At 36.6% G+C, this 20866-nt stretch overlaps 1 protein-coding gene across 1 annotated transcript in view; it reads left to right on the forward strand.

Annotated features, from left to right (window-relative positions):
• CNTN6 (contactin 6) overlaps positions 1 to 20866 on the forward strand; it is a 195104-nt gene that overhangs the window by 159584 nt on the left and 14654 nt on the right. The window contains exons 12-16 of the mRNA XM_087708896.1: positions 4682 to 4857; positions 7247 to 7364; positions 8905 to 9063; positions 9148 to 9297; positions 14703 to 14773. Coding sequence (XP_087565022.1) covers positions 4682 to 4857; positions 7247 to 7364; positions 8905 to 9063; positions 9148 to 9297; positions 14703 to 14773 — 674 coding nt within the window. The remainder of the gene's footprint in view (positions 1 to 4681; positions 4858 to 7246; positions 7365 to 8904; positions 9064 to 9147; positions 9298 to 14702; positions 14774 to 20866) is intronic.

A 20866-nucleotide genomic window follows, 5' to 3' on the forward strand; every position in this document is an offset into this window, starting at 1 on the left:
CTTATTCCAGGATACCTACAATGACAAGCCTCTGAAGTAATTGAAGAATTTATAATGAATAATATACCTTGTCCACTATATAAAAAAATCTTCTTGTCTACACAGATCTCCACAATTACTTTGTTTAAAAGACTTCTGAGTGAATGTTCTATGCAGTGGTGTCAAACTCCCGGCCCAAGGGCTGGATGCATCATGTGCTGGCCATGTCCATGCCTAGTTTACTGAAGGTGGGGGAAAGTCCCAATACATCACCTCATGCTGCTGTGACTACGTGAGTTTGACACCCTTGTTCTAGTGGATATTCCGAAGGCCACTTATTTATTTAACATATTAGTAGATTTATATTTACTTTACATTCAGGAGCTGATGGCAGTATACACTGTAGTTGTTCTCCTATTCTTCCCCATAGCAATGCTTTTGTGCAAAGGTTGGAGTGAAATGACTGGGCCAAAGTCACTCAATGGAATGAGAATCAACTAAAATTTAGGTTATTGCTTATTATAACTTCAGCATAGAGTGGTACAATATTGACAGTATACCCTGAAATCTTCCTTCTTTCATTCCTTCCTTCCCTCCCTCCCTCCCTCCCCCCCTCTCTCTCTTTCTTTCCAGCATGTTTTTATAAGCTCAGTAGTCCAATGTATTATCTTTCATTGATTATTATGAAAGCAGCGTAACATACTGAGAAGTGCAATGGTGTAATCAGCAATAACATAATTAACATTGTGCATGTATAACCAGGAACCAGATCATGCTATAGTTGGACCTATCAGAGCAATGTTTTGTCTTTTGTTCTTCTGCCTAGGCCCATTTTTAATGCTTGCTTTAATCTACATATATAAATGCTATACTATTTTTAACATGTGTAAGTTTATATATGAATATAGGCATATACAATACATACTACTGCATGTATAGACACAGACATACTGTATATAAATAAAAGAGAGCCAAGTTTAATGTAGTATTTTAGGTATTGAACTAGGGTTGGAGAGACCCGGCTGTAGGCAAATCTCATTCATGGAAGCTCATGAGTGATTTAGGGATAGTCATTATCTCAGTTCAATCTCTCTTACACTTCAATCTATTTTACAGAGGCAGCAAGATGTATGCTACTTGAGTTGTTGAAGGAGAAGTGTGATACAAATGTAATAAGGCTGAAAGCATGGAAGCTGGAAAAGGAACATATATCTCATTCAGGTGTTTTGTCTTATATAGTATAATCAATGCTTCCCTTTAGAAAAATCTAACTTTTTATTCAGCACATGAACACAATATATTTTTCTAAAAATTAGAACATTATTTTTTTCTATTTTACTTAATATAACAACTATCATACTTTTCTTATCTATTTTTTTCTTGAGATGTCACTGGTTTGCCTGCTTCCATTCCAACCTACCCAACTAACCCAAGCTGTAAATACTAGTTGCGGTTGAAATGAAACTGCTGCTTGTCTTTATTGCATATTTGAAATTCTATATTGAATTGAGTTGAATTGAAACAACATCTAATAACTTATAATAACTAATAAAAATAGTCATGGCTAATAGCATGAAGTGTTAGTGCACATATATACATACAGTACATTCTCATTAGGCTATTCTTTTTTGAAGTAAGCAATATCATACAAAGAATAGAAGGCATGACACATCCAAAAGAAAAGGAAATATAGCTAAATTTAGTTTACACCTGCACTACACTTTTTAACTTTGCAAAGAATTCTTGTTTGCCCAATGGCCATACAGTCCTGTTGTGGCCCACCAGTAGAGCTGGCAGCAGATTCAGACAGTGAGGAGGTTGGGGAGGAACATGGGCCAGTCCTGGAGTCTGATGAAGGCTCTGATAGGGGCTCTGTGTTGGAGGTAGAGGGGGGCAGAGCCGTATGCCAATTATCAGCTGTTTTCAGAATCAGACATCAGTGAGGCAGACAAATAATTGGAGCCTGTTCCCAGTGTACACAGATTTGCCAGACAAAGGGGACAACTAAAGAGCAGGGTTTGATTTGGGAGGAAAGCCAAATGACAAATGCCCCCTCCCAGAGGAAATAAAAGAAGACTGAAAGGGGAATGGAGTTTTCAGGAGACAATTAGTTTGCTAATTAATTAGTGCCTCTCGGAGACTCCTTGCCAAGTTCTACACATACCAGCCTGTCATCTCTCCAAGCCAGATAAGGTGTGACTGTACAGTGAATGAGCAGAATTCACTGTAAATTAATAAAAAGAGATTTTTTCCAGAGCAAGGAGTTTGTTTCATGGTCTTGGGAAGCCTTGGTCAGAACAAGTCCTTCATATGTAGCAATTTGATTTCTTGAAAACTATTCACTCCTTTCTTTCAGATCTCCAGAACTTTCATCAACTCCATGCAACCGTAACTTCCTCAGCCTTCCCCTTCCATTCCATTTATTCTTCCTTATATTTCTTTTGTGGTTTGATACTTATTCTATTTATGTGACCAAATTTCTGAAACATGCTATCTTCCTGCTGTTCACTCATGCCTGGATTCAATTCACATTCCTTTAGTACACATTCATTTTTATGCCTATTTTTTTTCCTGTATTCTTACAGATACTTTTTAGGTAAACCATTCCCACCGCATTGAAATTATGCCTACATTTCTTCCAACATACTCAGTTCTGCTTCCATATAACTTCACAAACAGAAGTGTGTTCTTCTGTAAATAACACAAATAGCATTATGCACACAGTAGAGATGGAACCTAACTATGTATGGTGTTTCCACTATGTTTTTTAATGTAATGAAAACCTTAATTTGACAATTGAAGTTTTTATTAAAAATCAAAATAATAACATGGTATCACAATTACAATATTTTCAAAGAACATTTGTTTTGGTTCCCTTCTGAAGAAATTTGGGCTGTTCAATTGCAGGCCTCATTGCTTCCGCACTGTATTCAACTGAAATGTCAGAATCTAATAAACAAATCTAATGTTTACTGCCGCTCATTGGGCTGCTTATCCTTGGTGATAGAAATCTCTATTATACTTTAGGTGCACTGAATACTTTGTATATTCTTCTTTTTGGAAACAGGTTCTGCTCCATGATACATTCCTACAGAGAGCAAACAAAGCAGATAGTTAATGAGCAAAGGGAAATTTTAAAGAAAGACTCATAGGAAACAACAGCTTGAGTCAAATGAAGCAATCATTTCAGCATCACTCATAGAAATTGATGTGATCTGGTTAGACTGGTATATCCAGAGAGACCTTACGTTAGACTTCTTTGAGACACATATCTTTTATTCTTCTAAGACTACAATAATACATATTTCATGGAATGCTTGGTTGAACTGCTCAACATAGCAGAGTAGAACAAAACAAAACAACAGTGTGTGGCATTTTCTGGATTCTGTTTTCCATATCCCTTTTCTTTGCAATGAAACCAGAGGTGGGTTTTTGCCAGTTCGCCTTGGATCGGGCAAACCAGTAGTGGTGGCGGCAAGAGGCTCCACCCACCTGCCTGGACGCTTCTGCACATGCACAGAAGCATTGCACCAGCGCATACTACAAATTGCAAACTGGTAGTAAAATAATTTGAAACCCACCATTGAATGAAAAATACATAAAATGTTAATCGTAGACTTTTTTCTCCAGCTTCTTAGACACTATGCTTAAAAAAGTGGCAGATACACTTGGCTGGAAATTCATATTCAGATCATGCAGCCTAACCTGTCAATCACCCTGGGCACTTAAAAAGGTAAAAAGAGATAAAGCAGGATTGTGATCTGAAAGATTAACCCTTAATCTTCATGAGATGAAACTCTGATACAGAGAGAAAAAAAGAGACAGAGAAGCTATATATAGCTATAATTTTAAAAGTGCATGTTACTTGCCTTCATACAACTGGTTTCAAGCTAAATAGTATCTTCAACTGAACTTTGGGTCACACAAGCAAGAAGAGATAGACAAATGTTTATTTTCCAAGTGTTGCATCTAGGGCCAGTCAAGGTGGGCAAAAGGATACTTATCCACTATCTTGTGAATATCTCAGGATAATTTTATGCCAGATTCAAAATATCAATTTTTTTTCAAAATCAGATTTTTCCCTCTGTCTGAAGAGGGGATGGAATCATCATGTTTCTTTTGACTAGCAACCCTAAATAAGTACTTATTGAATTGTGAATAAATACTCAATTCATAAATGCATTTTTCAACAAACATTGCAAGTCGGAAACACTGGAGTCCTCTATTTATACCATTGTCCAAATAGATGGCCATTATATTGTTATGCCACAACATCCTTTTTGTTTTTCTACCAATCTACATAATTGGTACAGTATTTATCACTGTATCCAGGCTTCCTACTGCAATTTACTTATGTGCATATGAATTACCATGAGTGCATAATGCTTTCATCAGCATACTCACTTAAACTGCTTATAACAAGGGAGTTGTTATCTCTAATTTATCAAGCAATCATTGGAACAATAGTAAAGAGGGGCAGGAATCAAATATGTGGTTCATTCTCTTGTCTCCCAAGTAAACTAGAAGGTTGCTAAATGAAGTGGTTGATGATAATGATTTGGTTGATGTGGTTGAAATGACGTTTACGATTGTTTAAACTGGTGTCTTTGTAAAAAGAACTTTGATATCCTTATAGCTATTCTTGAAATGCCTGGCATTTGTCAACGTCTTGACTTTTTCAGGACTTTTTCCTGTCCCACAGAAAAAACTGTCATCGTTAACTTTCCTTGTGATGTTGATGTTATTGTTGGAGAAAGTGTACTTCTGCCTTGCCAAGTATCCAAAGATCCATCCATTGAGGTTGTTTTCTCATGGTCACTCAATGGAGATCTTATCGATTTTAAAAGAAGAATGACTCATTTTGAAAGAGCTGGCAGTGTAAGTTTAGTTTCATTGCTGTTTGTGTACATATACTTTTGTATACCCATTTACAAACATCTCATTTCAACATACATTTCAACATGTTTTGAAAGCACATTAAGAATGTATGTATGTATGTATGTATGTATGTATGTATGTATGTATGTATGTATGTATGTATTTAGTGTCACAACCCCCGGTATGCCCAAATATGGGAGGAAGCATACTGCTTCCATTCTCTGTCTATCGGCTCGTCACAAGAGACCATCACGACAGAAAGCCATTATTTTTACTGTTGCCTTTGTTACATTTGTGTTGCATTTGTGCTAGTCTCCCTTTATTTATTTATCAGCACAAATGCAACACACACACACACACACACACACACACATATATATATTAGATTTTTTACAACCCCTGGTAAGCCCCAATTATGGGAGGAAGCCAACTGCTTCCATCATCTGTCTATCGGCTCGTCACAAGAGTCCATCACGACAGAAACCCAATATTTTTACTGTTGCCTTTGTTATATTTGTGTTTTTTTATTTGTGCTGATAAATAAATAAAGGGAGACTAGTATAGATCTATTTCAAGCTATTTAGCTCTCATCAGCTAGCCATACCCTTACTGGGATTTGAACCTGGGCTATATTACATACTAGGCAAACTTCTTAGCCATTAGGCCACAGGCTCTTATCCGTTATCAGCGAAGCCAGGGTGAAAGGTATCTATTAGATTTTTTATGGCTAGCTGATGAGAGCTAAATAGCTTGAAATAGATCTATACTAGTCTCCCTTTATTTATTTATCAGCACAAATTTTAAAAAAACAAATATAACAAAGGCAACAGTAAAAATATTGGGTTTCTGTCGTGATGGACTCTTGTGACGAGTCGATAGACAGATGATGGAAGCAGTTGGCTTCCTCCCATAATTGGGGCTTACCAGGGGTTGTAAAAAAAATCTAATAGATACCTTTCACCTTGGCTTTGCTGATAACGGATAAGAGCCTGTGGCCTAATGGCTAAGAAGTTTGCCTAGTATGTAATATAGCCCAGGTTCAAATCCCAGTAAGGGTATGGCTAGCTGATGAGAGCTAAATAGCTTGAAATAGATCTATACTAGTCTCCCTTTATTTATTTATCAGCACAAATAAAAAAACAAAAAAAAACATACACACACACACACACACACACACACACACACATATACATACACATATATGGACATTTTTTATGTATGGTTGTATAATGTATGTATGTTTGTAACAGATGTATAATAGAAAGCTATCATCTGTCCAGTCAGCATCTAGTATTAAGTTTTGCACCGCATAACTTTTTGAATCTATTTTCTGGCATAAATTATAATTACAGAGTATTTCTATAAATGTTAAGTCTTCTCTCTGCTTTGGATGCTTTAAGAAACTGAGCACTTAGAAAAGCCCTTATTTTTTTCCATGACAAAGGCAAGGCATGACAATAGTAAACATTGTCTACTTACACACACACACACACTTTGATTTTCCTGCTAGAAATGAGGTCTGCCTCCCTCCTTTTGCCCTTCCAGAAGGGCCTTAAAACTTGGTTCTGCTAGCTGATCTGTGGCCCCAATGCTTGTGCTCTATGCTAGGGGTGGCTGATGGGGTAGAGAGAAGATCCGCACCCCTCTGTTGCCCATCCTCTTGGGTTTTAGTCTCTTTGTTAGTATCTTTTAACTTATATAATTTTGTATTAACTTTTTATCATTACGTAAGCCACCCAGAGTCACTTCATATACATTTAATAAATAAACAAATAAATAGAAGAAGTTGAAAACTTGCAAAGATTCAAAGAGATCTGTTATGACTTCTTTTAAAGAAGACATTGCCTCCAAACATAGAGCTGAGATCTTATCTGTAAAAATAGTTGCACATTTCTACTGGTATTATAGTTCTAGAAATTTCTAACAGTGGCTGCAGTAATCAATGAAATTTTCAATCTAAGCAACACAGTTTTCTTTTCTACAATTAAAGAGGAGCCAACTCAATCCCACTATTAGGAATGGAGCACCTTCTTCTAAAAATGCTTGATAAAATCTTATTAAAATAGATGTGTGCTGGTAATACCCCAAAATACACTTCATTTGCATGTTTCTTCTAAGTCATACATTTTAGTTTGGAGTCTGTTTCCAAAATCCACTCAATGAAAGCTTTATTGCTTTACATAGCCACATCCATTCAGTTTCTTTGGCTTTCATTGTTGGCATTATTTGTGGGAATTGTAATAAAAGTGTCTGAATGAAAAAAATAGATGACACTATTGTATAATTCAATTTAAAAACCACATCTTTATTAATATTTAGCACGTTATAAAAATATGCATCAGGGAAATACATCATGTCTGATTAATTGTTTGTGTTCTTTTTATCTAAGGATTCTGTAGGAGATCTTATGATAAGAAATATTCAGCTAAATCATGCTGGAAAATACATCTGCACTGTGCAAACATTGATGGACACTCTGTCAGCATCAGCAGAAATAATTGTAAGAGGTAAGTCTATAAACTCTAAAAATTAAGCTAATTATATAGAAGTGTATAATACCCTTAAATTGTAGAGAAACTGATTAAATTAAATATGTATAACTAATGATCTATAGCTCAGATATATGACCTACTGTTATATTTTCTCTTGAAATTAAAATTTGCTCTATAGGCAATTGACTCTTTTATATTGAAAATGTATTTTGCCCTAAAGGCTGACCTATAAATATTAGAGCCAAGAAGTATTTAATCTTGAATTCTATAATGAAGACTGGAATGGAAAGGGAAACTGAAATTTCATTTGTTTTAGATATAATGGTTTAGATATGCTTGGGAAAGAAAGCCACTCCCAGGAGTACTAGTGAAGAAACAGGTATGGACATTGATAGTGGGTGCATGGCAGATATACTCTTGAAAACTTAATTTGTCATGTTCCAACTGTAGGATCAAATTAATTCACATATCCTGTAGATAGCAATTATAAGATAAGGAGCTACAGGATGCCATGTATTCTAGCAGATATGATAATAGTTGGTTCATTCCTTATTAACTGGAAGTAGCAGAATGACTAGGAATGGAGATTTGGATTGTAGTGCTTATTTCATTTACAAAGCCCATTGTTCACTGGGGAATTCTGGGAATTGAAATCCATATAGCTTAAAGTTGACAAGGCCATGAAACACTGATATAATATGTTGCTTTCAGTCCCAAGACCATTGAAGGGACTTTATGGCTAAAAACAGAAGGGAGTCATTTTGTGTGCTTGCCTAAGAAGTGGAGAGAAAAGTCCATTGTGTAGCTTAGACTTCATTATTTTGAGAATGATGGGGAATTGCTAACAACGGAAACTGCTGAACTTCATCTCCCAGTCAGCATGATTTTTTCCCCAGATATGCCAAGTATTGTTTTTCCTCAGTATCAGGAATATTCTAAGCCTGGATCTAAAAGAATCTTTTGAAATCAAATCTATTTTATATAAGTAGTCATGTAAGATGTTTAGCCCTTAGGGTACACTTTACATGGTTGAAGGGAAATTCCCATGTTTATTTCGAACTATCCTCTTTAATCAGGTCCATTAGTACTAAGTTCACCAGTAAACCCTAAACCGCAAAGAACTTCAAACAATTCTGCTAAAATAATATGGATGTCAAGGCTTCAACTAATGAAACTAAGCAAATCTGAGATTAGCACCCTTCTCAAATGTCTTCTTTATTGAGTACATCATATTGGCACAGCTTCAAAGGAAACCCAACTCTAAATCTTTCCCGCTGTTACAGTATAATGAAGCTAAAAATAACCCCATCCCCAAGGGTCACAAGTCATGCTGGCCAATTGGGTTAAGTGGCAGGCACTCCAGGCACTCCTTCCCCAACCTTACCCGTTGCCAGTAGAGATGATCTTAGTTCTCACGAGAAAGCTCTCTGTTGTGTCTAGTAAGGCATTCCAACCTCCTTCCCCCCTTCCCCTTCTGTGTGACAACTGAGGAACAGAAAAATGGCTGTTGCCAGGTTCGGTTCGAAGTTGAGAATGGATCTTTTGTTTTAATAAGGCATTCCTGGCCCACCAAAAGAGGTTACTATTGAATATGTATCTAGTACAACTGCAGTGCTGAATTGGAAATCAGGAGCAGAAAACAACAGTCCTGTCCACACCTACACAGTTCAGACAAGGACCCCTTTTTCACTTGGATGGCAAGCTGTTTTAACAGGTACACCTTTCTGAATTACATTCTATGCTGTTTTCGAAAACTGCCTGTCTCTAGCCCTTTTATTTTTGTTTTTTTCCCCTTAAGTTCCTGAAGTCATTAATGGAAAGACCCACACAGCTACAGTAGTTGATCTAAATCCATGGGTTGAATATGAGTTTCGAGTTGTAGCTGCTAACGGTATTGGAATTGGGGAACCAAGTACACCATCGGAGCTACTAAGAACTAAAGCATCTAGTAAGCTACTTAAAATATTATTAATGGGTTTAAGAGCTCTTAAAATACAGTTTTGCTCATCTTAATTTTACATCATAATAAATGATGGAATTCAATTTTTTTTACTACCAGTTCTGGTGGGCGTGGCATGGATTGGTGGGAGTGGCTTGGTGGGTGTGGCAGGGGAAGGATACTAAAAAATCCCCATTCCCTCCCAATCAGCTGGGACCCGGGAGGCAGAGAATAGATGGGGGTGGGACCAGTCAGAGTTGGTATTTACCGGTTCTCTGAACTACTCAAAATTTCCGCTACCAGTTCTCCAGAACTGGTCAGAACTTGCTGAATACCATCTCTGATCATAACGGTTTACCTTTCAGTAACCTTCAAGAAACAATAGGAGGGTTATTTGTATTTCATTATTTATATTTCTCTGTTCCCCTTTTCAACTAACTATTAGCATCTAAACTATTTCACACCAATTTAAAGTTAATAATTGCAGCATGAAACCTTCCGTAATGGAAGGCAAAATTCAGGACAGTGGAGATGTCCATGGTGCCTATTTTGATCACCTACCACATATTGGAGAGAGGTGATGAAGAAAAAGAGCCTTGTGGTATCATTATATCTCTTCAAAGAAACATTTTCAGAGGGCCTATTTACGTAAATTTAGGTCATCTTGAACTCTCTTAAGCTTACTTTTAAGTAGATATATAGAATGGCAGAAAAGAAAAAGAGAAAGGAAAGGAAAGGAAAAGAAAGGAGGGAGGGAGGGAGGAAGGAAAAGAGTAAATTTTAATGCATACTAATCAGCATATTTATACTATTATGTATACAATTTATAGTGTTAGCATCATTACCTAAGACTAACTTTCAGGCAAATATCTGAATGCAAACAGTGCTATGCATTCCCTAATGTATTTTCACATATACATTTCTCTCTGTGTGTGTATCAACATTTTTTTCACTTGCAAAATCATAAATATTTGCGTCCTCCAGCTGCTTTCATTCAAACAGCAAAGGCAGCATGATGCAATCATACCACAAGCTCTCTGCTTTTAGGGTATACAGCAATGCACCCACAAAGGGCTAAGGCTTGATTCTACTGGCTGTTTGTACTTGCTTTCATCACACTAACTGGTTTAATGGCCCCAGTAGATATGTAAAATGTATGTAGATACGTTGATTGAAAAAAAAAACCTGGCATCACAGTACAAAGCAAAATGCATATATTCATTCCAGTTCTTTTAATTTTTACCAGATTAACAGCAAAAGTTACATCATTTTCTTTTTCTACTTTTATATCAGAATATATAAACACACACATGCAGGCGTGTATATGTATATATACCACTGTAGTTGGCTACTAAATCAATAGCAAACCCACCTCCCCCTTCACTCCCTCATGCTCCCCTCCAAATATTGTTCATGACACCACCCATGGATCTATTTAAGCAACATGCCATATTCGTCAGACATGTGAAATACTTAAAAGTTGACCAATCAATTTGTTAACCAATTCAAGCAAATATTTCAATGATATGGCCAATTCAGGAAAATGTTCAACCCTTACGCCTGCTGTTGGAAAGCGCTTGTGCCCCAGTCTTTGATTGCTTTTACTGCTTGATGCAGTGTTGGTCTCTAATAAAGCATGCATTGACTTAATAAGACATAAGAGGAGGAGAGTTGATAAGCATTCCTGAAACTTGCTTGGTAATAACATATATGCATTTGGATTTGAGTGTGGCACCAGCTGCAACTCCTGAACAAGATATCAAGTGGGAATTATCACCCAAGAAACCTATAGCTAGTTGCCTGCTTTTCACCCCACTGGGGTCCACAAACTCCTCCCATTCCCTGTCAGACATCATGCACTGGCCTTTGGAAAACATTTGATGCTCCAGAGCTCACACTTTGGAAAGAAGACAGCCCATTCTATACCTTGGCATCCCTAGGCTGTGTGACATTATCTGTAAGAGGGTGATGTTTTTGGAGTGGCCAAAATGAATTGCCATTTTGAAAATGTATTTATTTATTTATTTATCTCATTCATTCATATTTAAGAAAATTTATATGACCATCTACTCACTGTCAGTGACTCTGGATGGCTTGCAAAACTATCGTGCCAGCTTCTGGTATGAAGCCATGAAGCTTATGGATGCCACTTCTCCTGTTCACCTGTAGGGAAGCTGAGCTTGGGGCTCTGGAGCTCATATTAGGGAAGGAGGACAGGTCATTCCTCAACATCCTTAGGTCATGTGGCTCTATCCCAAAAGCTGGCAGGTTTTTTGGAGTGGCTGCAATGAGAGGCCGAGAGGCCTCCCCTGTTTTCACCAATATCAGCTTGGAGCTCCCCAGATCTTCCAAATGGTGCAAATGGTGACTGGGCTTCAGAGAGAAAGATATAGGACCCAGTAGTGTGGAAAGTAAAAACTGTGAAGACCCCAATTGTAGCACAGATTGTCTCAGGCCTTGGGAGGCCTTAGGCAGGTGGACATGGGTCTGTACTAGGTCTCCCAGGTCTTCCCCTCACCCATGAGTACCATGTGGTCTGCTTAACAACTTGCATAATCACATAATGACTGCATTGGAGAGAGCAGAGGGGAGCAAGACGGATCACATGATTGCCTTGCTTAACAACACTCACAACCTTTGAACATAATGGGCATGCTCTATTACAGTGATAAGTCAAGGACTACCTGTATGAAAGATAATGGAATAAAATAGCACCTTTCATTTATTGTGCAGTATTTGAGATTTAGCTAAATCCTACCCACTTTAGCAATATAAACTGTTCCAAAAATAATAGGGAAGCAATTGTGTTTTGTAGCTCTTTACTAAATGGTGACATTGCTAATTAATGTCATCTTCAGAGAAACAGGTGTAGCAAATGTTAATAAAAGGAAAAATGGAGTGTCTGTCCGTTTGAAACCTGGACTACAAGCAAATGAGCTGTTACCCATTTTATTAAAATGGAAGAAAGAAATAATTGTGCAGTTATCTGAAAATTTTCATCTTATTCTCAGCTATGACCCAGGTGAGGCTTTGTTGAGCAGTGGTATTAATTTCTTTCCCATGCAAATACAGTAAATATAAGCCTGAGTGAGCATGGACTAATTAATTGGACAGTGGAATGTTATCTATGCTAGTCTTAAAAAGTCTCATTTTAATTCTTCATTTTAGTTAATCATCCCATTCACTTTTCCCATGTTGGGCAACTCCTAAGCAATTCACTCAATTATGGGTAACAGCAAAATTTGATGTCCTATTTCCATCCCAAAATAAGACAGAAACGTATTTTTATGAATACCGTCTACCATGAAAAAAAAGAAATCACAAATTTGTCAAAAATGAAAAAGTTATGTTTCTGGGCTATCCTGTATATCAGGGGTATCAAACTCAATTTCATTGAGGGCTGCATCAGGGTTGTGTTTGACCTCGGGGAACTGGGGTGGATGTGGTCAGGGTGGGCATGGCCAGCTCGACATCACTCATGTTGGGGACACCTGTGGTGACCTTAGCACTCTGCCAGCAAAAATTGAGCTTGGAGGGGGGGGGCTGCCCACAGCCCTCACATGCTCTGTTTTTGGCTGCAATGGCCTTTTGCAATCCTCTGCCAATGAAAACAGAACTCAGGTGGTCCTCCAGAGTTCCATTTTCATTGGCAGAGGCAATGCAGGCTGGTCCTTTGCTGTTTCCAAGGCAGCCCTGCAAGTCAAATCTAAGCATCCTACGGACTGAATCTGGCCTCCAGGCCTTGAGTTAAATGCTCCTGTTGTAGATTGAAAGTTAAGATAGATTGAGGCCTGTATAACAATATGCACTCTACGTATTATGTACTGTATGTATTGTATAGTAATATATAGTAATACAAGAACTGTAAGATATCCAGTTGCTCATGATGTGGACAATTTTGTAGCAATAGTGGTAATCTATAGAAAAATAAACTCTGCATGTTCAAGTAAGTGGGTGTAAGGAGTACTTGACTTACAGCCATTCATTTAGCAACTGTTTGAAGTTTACAACAGCAAGGAAAAAAGTGTCTTACAACCAGTCCTCATATTTGTGACCATTGCAGGATCCTCAATATTATAGGATCAAAATTCAGGCACTTGGCAACTGGCATGTTGCAGCATCATTTGATCACCATTTGCAATCTTCCCAGCTGGCTTCTGACAAGCAAAGTCAACAGGGAAAGCCAAATTGGCTTGATTCACTTAATTGCAATGATTCACTTAACAACCATAACAAAAAAAATAATGAAATTGTACACACTCACTTAATAATCTCCTTACCTAGCAATGGAATTTCTGGTCCCAATTGTCATAAATCGAGAACTACCTATATAGGATTCTAGACTATACAGAAGTCATTTATGAATGTCTATTGCTTCAGATTGATTTCAGTGAGATGATCTATGACAGAGAAATTAGTTGTATCACAATGACAGCTGGTTGTATTTTCTAGGAACAGCTATCCCAATATGTGTCAGAACCAAGCTGCAAATCTCCATGGAGCTAGACAATCAGCATAATCCCCTTCTCAGCCTCAATGGACAATTTCTCCACTTTATTTGTAGATACAGTCATGGTTAATTCAAATAACAACATATTGGGCCCAGAAAGTATTCCATATTTTACAATTCTTTTCCCATAGCTAGCTCTGATGATGTATATCACTATGTGACTTTGAATTTCCTCTTCTTTTCACAGAATCATGCATGCATATGACAGACAGAACATGTGTGTGTGTGTCTGTGTGTGTTTGTGTGTGTGTGAAAGAGAGAGGGGGGGGAGAGAGACATTTGCTGATAAAGAAATGAAGGGAGACTAGTATAGATCTATTTCAAGCTATTTAGTTATCATCAGCTGGCCATACCCTTGCTGGGATTTGAACTTGGGCCACTTACATATTAGGCAGTTGTATTAACTTCTAAGCTCAAGTTCAAATCCCAGTAAGGGTACCGTTAGTTGATGAGAGCTAAATAGCTTGAAATAAATCTATACTAGTCTCCCTTCATTTCTTTATCAGCAAAAATGTAACACAAAATGGTTTGTTGTGTAAGTGACTGGAGTAGGGCTGAAAGGCAAAAGGGAAGCAGTATGTTCCCTCCCATATTTGGGCAGACCAGGTGCTTTGACAGATAAATAAATATAGATGTAGATATAAATATAGATATAAATATAGATATAAATATAGATATAAATATAGATATAAATATAGATATAAATATAGATATAAATATAGATATAAATATAGATATAACTAATATAACTAATATAACTAATATAACTAATATAACTAATATAAATAATATAAATAATATAAATAATATAAATAATATAAATAATATAAATATACACATACATATAAATAATAAAAATAAATGTCTGGTGTATGTTTTTTTTTTCTTTCTCTCTCTCTGTTAGTTCCCACAGTGGCACCCACAAATGTCAGCGGAGGTGGAGGAAGCCGATCTGAACTTGTCATCACGTGGGAGGTAATTTGTAAATCAATCTCAGGTCTTCAAGATAATGAGTGGAAGATATATGACAGCTCTAACAAAATCACTTTGTTGTGCTATTGTTAGCAATTTAGAGAAGTAAACTGAGAGAAATGTTGTAAAGGTATTTGGAAGTCATCTATAGCCCTCTTATCATTACTATGCAGAAGACAGCTTAACATTCCAATCTGAGTGTTTAATGCATGCAACACTTTACACAGTTTTAGTTGCTTCTTGGTCCTTCCACCCTTGTTATTTCGGAATATAATGCTGGTAATTTGTATCTTGCCATACGTTTAAAAAAACAACAGGATAAGACCTTTCAATATCAAGTATCATTATAAGAATGTTTAGATGGCACATAGATGGTTCATGCATAAGACTTTCACCTAGGTTTATTTGCTAGTATGTTCCAATGAAACATTTATTTCTAGCTATCTGTGACTTTGGAGACATGCCAGCAAGGATAACTCAAGGTATTTCCATGCCTAAGAACTGATATTATCTCTTTTTCATTCACATATGCTGATTAGACTCCTATTTAGATATGTTATGTTGCACTGCTAATGCAAATCTGAAAATTAAAAAAAGAAGACGAAAGATTAGGAGGACTGCATGGAGAACATGTCACCCACATCTCCATGCTTTAATAACTCACTGGTGACTCTTACCTGTCAAAGTCAAATCAGCAATTCTCTTGCATGTCCTGCTTTCCAGCAAATAGGAATAAAAATCTCTGCAACTCCAAACTGCATGTTCTCTATAGAATCTATGAAGTTTAATGTTCAAGTTTGCTTTTAAAAAGCATGACAGTTGAATACTTAGTGCCTATACATATATTGTTGCATAATACTGCTACTCTTGAAATTTCCCAATTTTACTAAAATGTAATGCTTTTGGTGTATTTGTATTTAAATGTCAATCAAGAATAGAACTGGGGGACTTACCCACATTCATCTATCTGCTTCTTTTTCACTTCTATTGTAGCCATCACATATTAAAACATTTTAAGGGAAAATGTTTCAGGCCTCTATGGGACTTTGTTTCTATATCAAAACAGCCCCGTCACAGCTGGAACTGACACAAATCAGTCTTTCATTGAGAAAAGTGTTTGCAGTGATTGTTGAGAGTTTACCTGAGAGCAATTGTGGGCTACAGTTTTTAAAATTCTTTTTCAGAAAAAATCTGTATTCTGGATCTGAACTTGCTGCTCAAAGTTTATTTCCTTTGAACTGTCCCATCAGCTTCTCACTGGAGGAGCTGAATGGCCAGGTTGGGGTTAGATAATTCTGTGGAAAGTCTATTTATGTTATCTCTAGAGTTAACATCAAATTGATGGCACCTAATCAATCACAATCAAATAAACACATTACAGTGCCATACATCTTTCAACTTTGGTCTTCCTCAGTGAAGCTGCTAGGAATTTCATTCCAGCAATACTTTGGGACCAACAGTTCCTTGCCCCCACCTACTATAATTAATTATGTACAGGTAATTATGAGCAACAACAATTGAAATATACACATACTATTTTCTCAGTTAGTTTAACCTTCATTCTTTTGTTTGATTTTTCCCTTGGGTTAAGTATACTTCTTAGGGTAAGGATCTAATGTTTTACAGGATGAATAACAATATAAACATAGAAATAAGAGTAAAAAATAATGTTGATTGGACAAGAACCAATACACTGAGAATGAATTTTAGTAAGATGAAAGTGCTATAATTTTGGGCTGATGGGTTCAGGAATAATCTAAGTTTAACATAAAATATTTATATATACCTTAAATTGTATATATTACGCACGCGCACACACACACACACACAGACACCATTTTTAAGTCTAAAAGAAAACCAGATACAAGAAACATATTTTTCCCATTCCCTTCAAATGTCTAGAAATTTCCTATTTGTACTGCCACAACAATTTAAACTCTGTGTTGTATATTTCTTTTAATAAATTTCATAAGTTCAATTTCCTCAATGCTATTATGATTATTTACCACCATATTGTGGTCAATTACTAGCAACAGCACAGATATATTTTCTCTGGAGTGATCTGTCCCCTGTCTGGTCCTTCACATTTTCCAAAACTACATCCATTGTCACTGTAATTGAGTCTCTCCACATTGCTGCTGGTCATTTTTTTCTTCTTTTTTCTTTTCACCTTTCCCAACATTACAGATTTCTCAGGAGAGCTGGGTCTCCATTTAAGGACAACTTTGCAGAGGATTAAATTCCACTAAACCTGATTGACATAAAGTTTTGTTTCATTACCATGCATCCTTTCTATTCACTGTGAAGAACATTCCGGTTTAAAAACCAATCAGACTGAATGAAGTGCAGACATCTAAAGAACTAGGACAAATAATTTTCCATGAACACTGCACAAAGTAGATGTGTTTATTGGTATTGATTACTCTGGTATAATGTTTCTCACCCTTCTCAACATTCAGATGTGTGGACTTCAACTCCCAGAATTCCACAACCAGCATAGGGGATGATGGTCAATATTGAGAGTGGCTGGAGAATTCTGGGAGATGATGTCCACACATCTGAATGTTGCTGAGAATGAGAAACTCTGCTCTGGTGGATAATCTTTCAACAGAACCTGATATGGGGAATATTTATTTATTTAAAACAATTATATACCTGCCCATCTTATACCAAACTCTTGGGTGATTCCCAAGTATGTCATTCCACACCTACTTGCCATTTGGCAGCATTCAACAATATGATGTTTCTCTGGGCCACATGCAAAGAATTAGCCAATCTTATTTGCTTATCCTGGTAGGATGTTCAAGGTTTCCATCTATGTAAGCTAAGAAGAGTAGAGCTCTAAAATAATGTTTTCCTGTGGCGATATCTATCTTGAACATCTTGAGCAATTTCAACCAAACTTGTTACACAAACGACTTACTCTCTGGAAACAAATACTGTGGGGGTAAGCACCCCTAACACTCCTTGAGGTGTGTGTTCTGTTAAGATACAGCCTGTTGTGCCTTAAAACGGCTTCTACTATACTTCTGTAAAATGGATTCTAGTGTACAGTGCAGTGGAATTGCCATGGTAACAGCTTCACAGTACTCCACAAGGAAGGGGGATCCCTCTGTTAAGGGGGAAAATCCAACATTAGAAATTACATTTGCTTGGGACATTTTCAACAAGGCTTTGATTATTTTTTAGGACAAATGTATATGACCATGATCAATAAAACATTACTGCAACTTAAAAAAAAAACATTTATTAAAAAAAAAAAACATTACTGCAACTTGGCCTGCCTGCACCACTACGAGACCGACATGACGTATTTCACACAGATTACATATGAGAAAAGAACTACAACATCGAACAGCTTAGTGTAAATATCACGGACAAGAAGCCACTTCTAAATCAAGATCAGAAAAAAGCATACCACATGATCATGGATCAGCTAGCAAAACAGCAAGGTTTTGACACTTCTGGGGGCACAGGAAAAACATTTGTAACTAATTTCATTGTCGCTGAAATCAGGGGTTTCCCTGTCTAATAGAGGAGTAGGATACATAAATACCTGGGCAATGCCGGGTTATCAACTAATGATAAATAAAAGAAGAACTAAGAATATACAAGGGATACACATGTGTGAAATAAGTCCGTGTATTATATGGACCAACTGAGGACACAGTTATTTTACTTTGTTTTATTTATTTTATAACTTATAGCTCTGGCCTAAGTCCAATGTAACATTTCCGATGTATTATTTTAAAAAACAGCTGCATGACACCCATCTTTCTGAGAAAAAAAAATGCTCCTCTGTGACAAGGAACATAGAAAGAGTGCTAGTCTTTTATTTCTATTGACTTGACAGCTGACAGTTGCATTCTGTGTGTAATGCCAGGAAAACGGAAAGAAAAACTCAGAACAAAATGGACATTTTGATTCATTAGAAAGTAAATACATAAATGGTTTGAAGGGACATGTTATATATATAATTCATTTCTTCTTACCTCCTAATCATTTTCATAGGTTTTAATGTAAATTCGTATAAACTTTAGGTCCAAAATTAAGGGCACATTATGAATATTGGTTTTTAAAATGTACCTACTATCATGCACTGTAATCATCCTTTCATAATCTCTCTCTTCTTTATATCAGAAAGAAAAAGAAAGATAACATAGAGTACATTTGAATCCCCCAGATGCTCCAAATTAATTTTCATTTGACATGAAGCTTTTTCTTCTAGGAATTAGCTAACACAACAGAACACCATAATCTGCTTTACTATGATGGATGAAATAGCTAGCTGATGAATTCTGAGATTAAAGAAGCATCAGAAACAATTTAAATTATATAAATGATGCCCATTCTCTCTCTCTCTCTCTCTCTCTCTCTCTCTCTCTCTCTCTCTCTCTCTCTCTCTCTCTCTCTCTCTCTCTCTCTCTCTCTCTCTTTCTCTCTCTCTCTCTCACATACACACACACACAAACACAAACACACATACACAGATACTTCTGGTCATCCATCAGGTGCCAGTTAATATTTCAAGTTGAAATACTTAACCAAACAATCCAATAAATTATGGATATAAATAAACTAAATATTGGTAGTCTATAACTTTTTTATTCCTTAAGACTCAGACAAGAGTAAACAGCAGTATTCATAATTACTTTGATGCTAATACTCACAGAAAGCATCAGAGACTAACTGACCCTGAATGATCTCAAAAAGAAAAACAACTAAGCAGATTGAGATGTGGACGAGTATCAATTTGAAATCTTTCACCCACTCACTTCTCATAAACTAAACATTTCAAATGAGTCCATCGAGGATTTAATTTTATATGGTATAAAAGTGTATTCATACAGCATTTTAAATTTTCCATTGTAAGATGTCAAAGCTACAGTAAACACTTAAGATGGCAAAGTGTGTTGAACAGATAGCAGCGAAGAATCACTCTGAATCTGAGATAATCATTATACTTTTGAGTTTAAAGTTAAAATTCTTGAAAAGTTGGTTTTCTTAGTTAAGACTGACTTTAATTTTTAAATCAAGTCTTCTCTGCTGGTAGAAGATTGAATGGGAATAAGAAAGTTGTTGGGAATTAGGATGCTCATTGATTATGGAATAAAGCAAGCCAGGATAATGATGCAGAAAACATTGGCAAGGAGTATGGAAAAGGATTATTTCATTCTAAAATATAACATATGTATGTATGTATGTATGTATGTGTATGTAGGTATGTAGGTATCATCTATCTATCTATCCATCCATCCATCCATCCATCCATCCATCCATCCATCCATCCATCCATCCATCCATCCATCCATCTATCTATCTATCTATCTATCTATCTATCTATCTATCTATCTATCATCTACTCTGTCTACTCTATATATGTATGCATGAAGAGCTTAATGACAAGATCAAAGTGCCTAGGCTGGGTCTGGTTGACTACCTTATTGCTAATTTAGAGTTGAGATTTTTTTAAAAAATAATCTAGGTAAGGCAGGGGTGGGTTCCGGCAGGCACTACTGCTGATTCGCTCATGTGTGTGCTGCGCACACATGCACAGTGCTATTAAAATTGTTCTGTACATGTGCAGAACTGAAAAACAAGGTGGTGGCATCTATAGCGCCACCCATAGAACCGGTTTGGCAGGCCTGGGTCGCTGCTGGTTCCGGTGATCCAGGCCACCAAACCACTACCAGTTTGGCCGAACCGGTCTGAACTGGTACGAAGCCGCCATTGATGTAAGATAATTAGTTATTTGGGACTATCAATATAAATTTCTATCTCTTATGTTATCCTTTGTCAATCTATTATCAGGTCTCTCAGTCAGTTTGGCTGGGAGCCCTGTCATCACTCTTATGTGGTATTTTAATTTTAAAAAAACACTGTTTCAGTTCTTAATTGCTCTGGTTCATGTTATACAATGTTGCTACTTTTTCCCATTGACCCTTCTCTCTCCATTTTGTTAAAGTATATAATTTTAATGGTGCTGATTAGGTCTTTTGTCTCTAAATTGATTGTCTCAATAGATTTTTCTTTTAATTGTTGCTTTCAATACTATGTTGGCTGGTGGAACAAACATTTTCTCTTCAAGGCCAGTCA

Source organism: Thamnophis sirtalis, unplaced genomic scaffold (assembly GCF_051295495.1).
Source record: "Thamnophis sirtalis isolate CommonGarterSnake01/CBP01778 unplaced genomic scaffold, rThaSir2_p1.2 scaffold_3, whole genome shotgun sequence".
In the NCBI taxonomy this organism is placed as follows: Eukaryota; Metazoa; Chordata; class Lepidosauria; order Squamata; family Natricidae; genus Thamnophis; species Thamnophis sirtalis.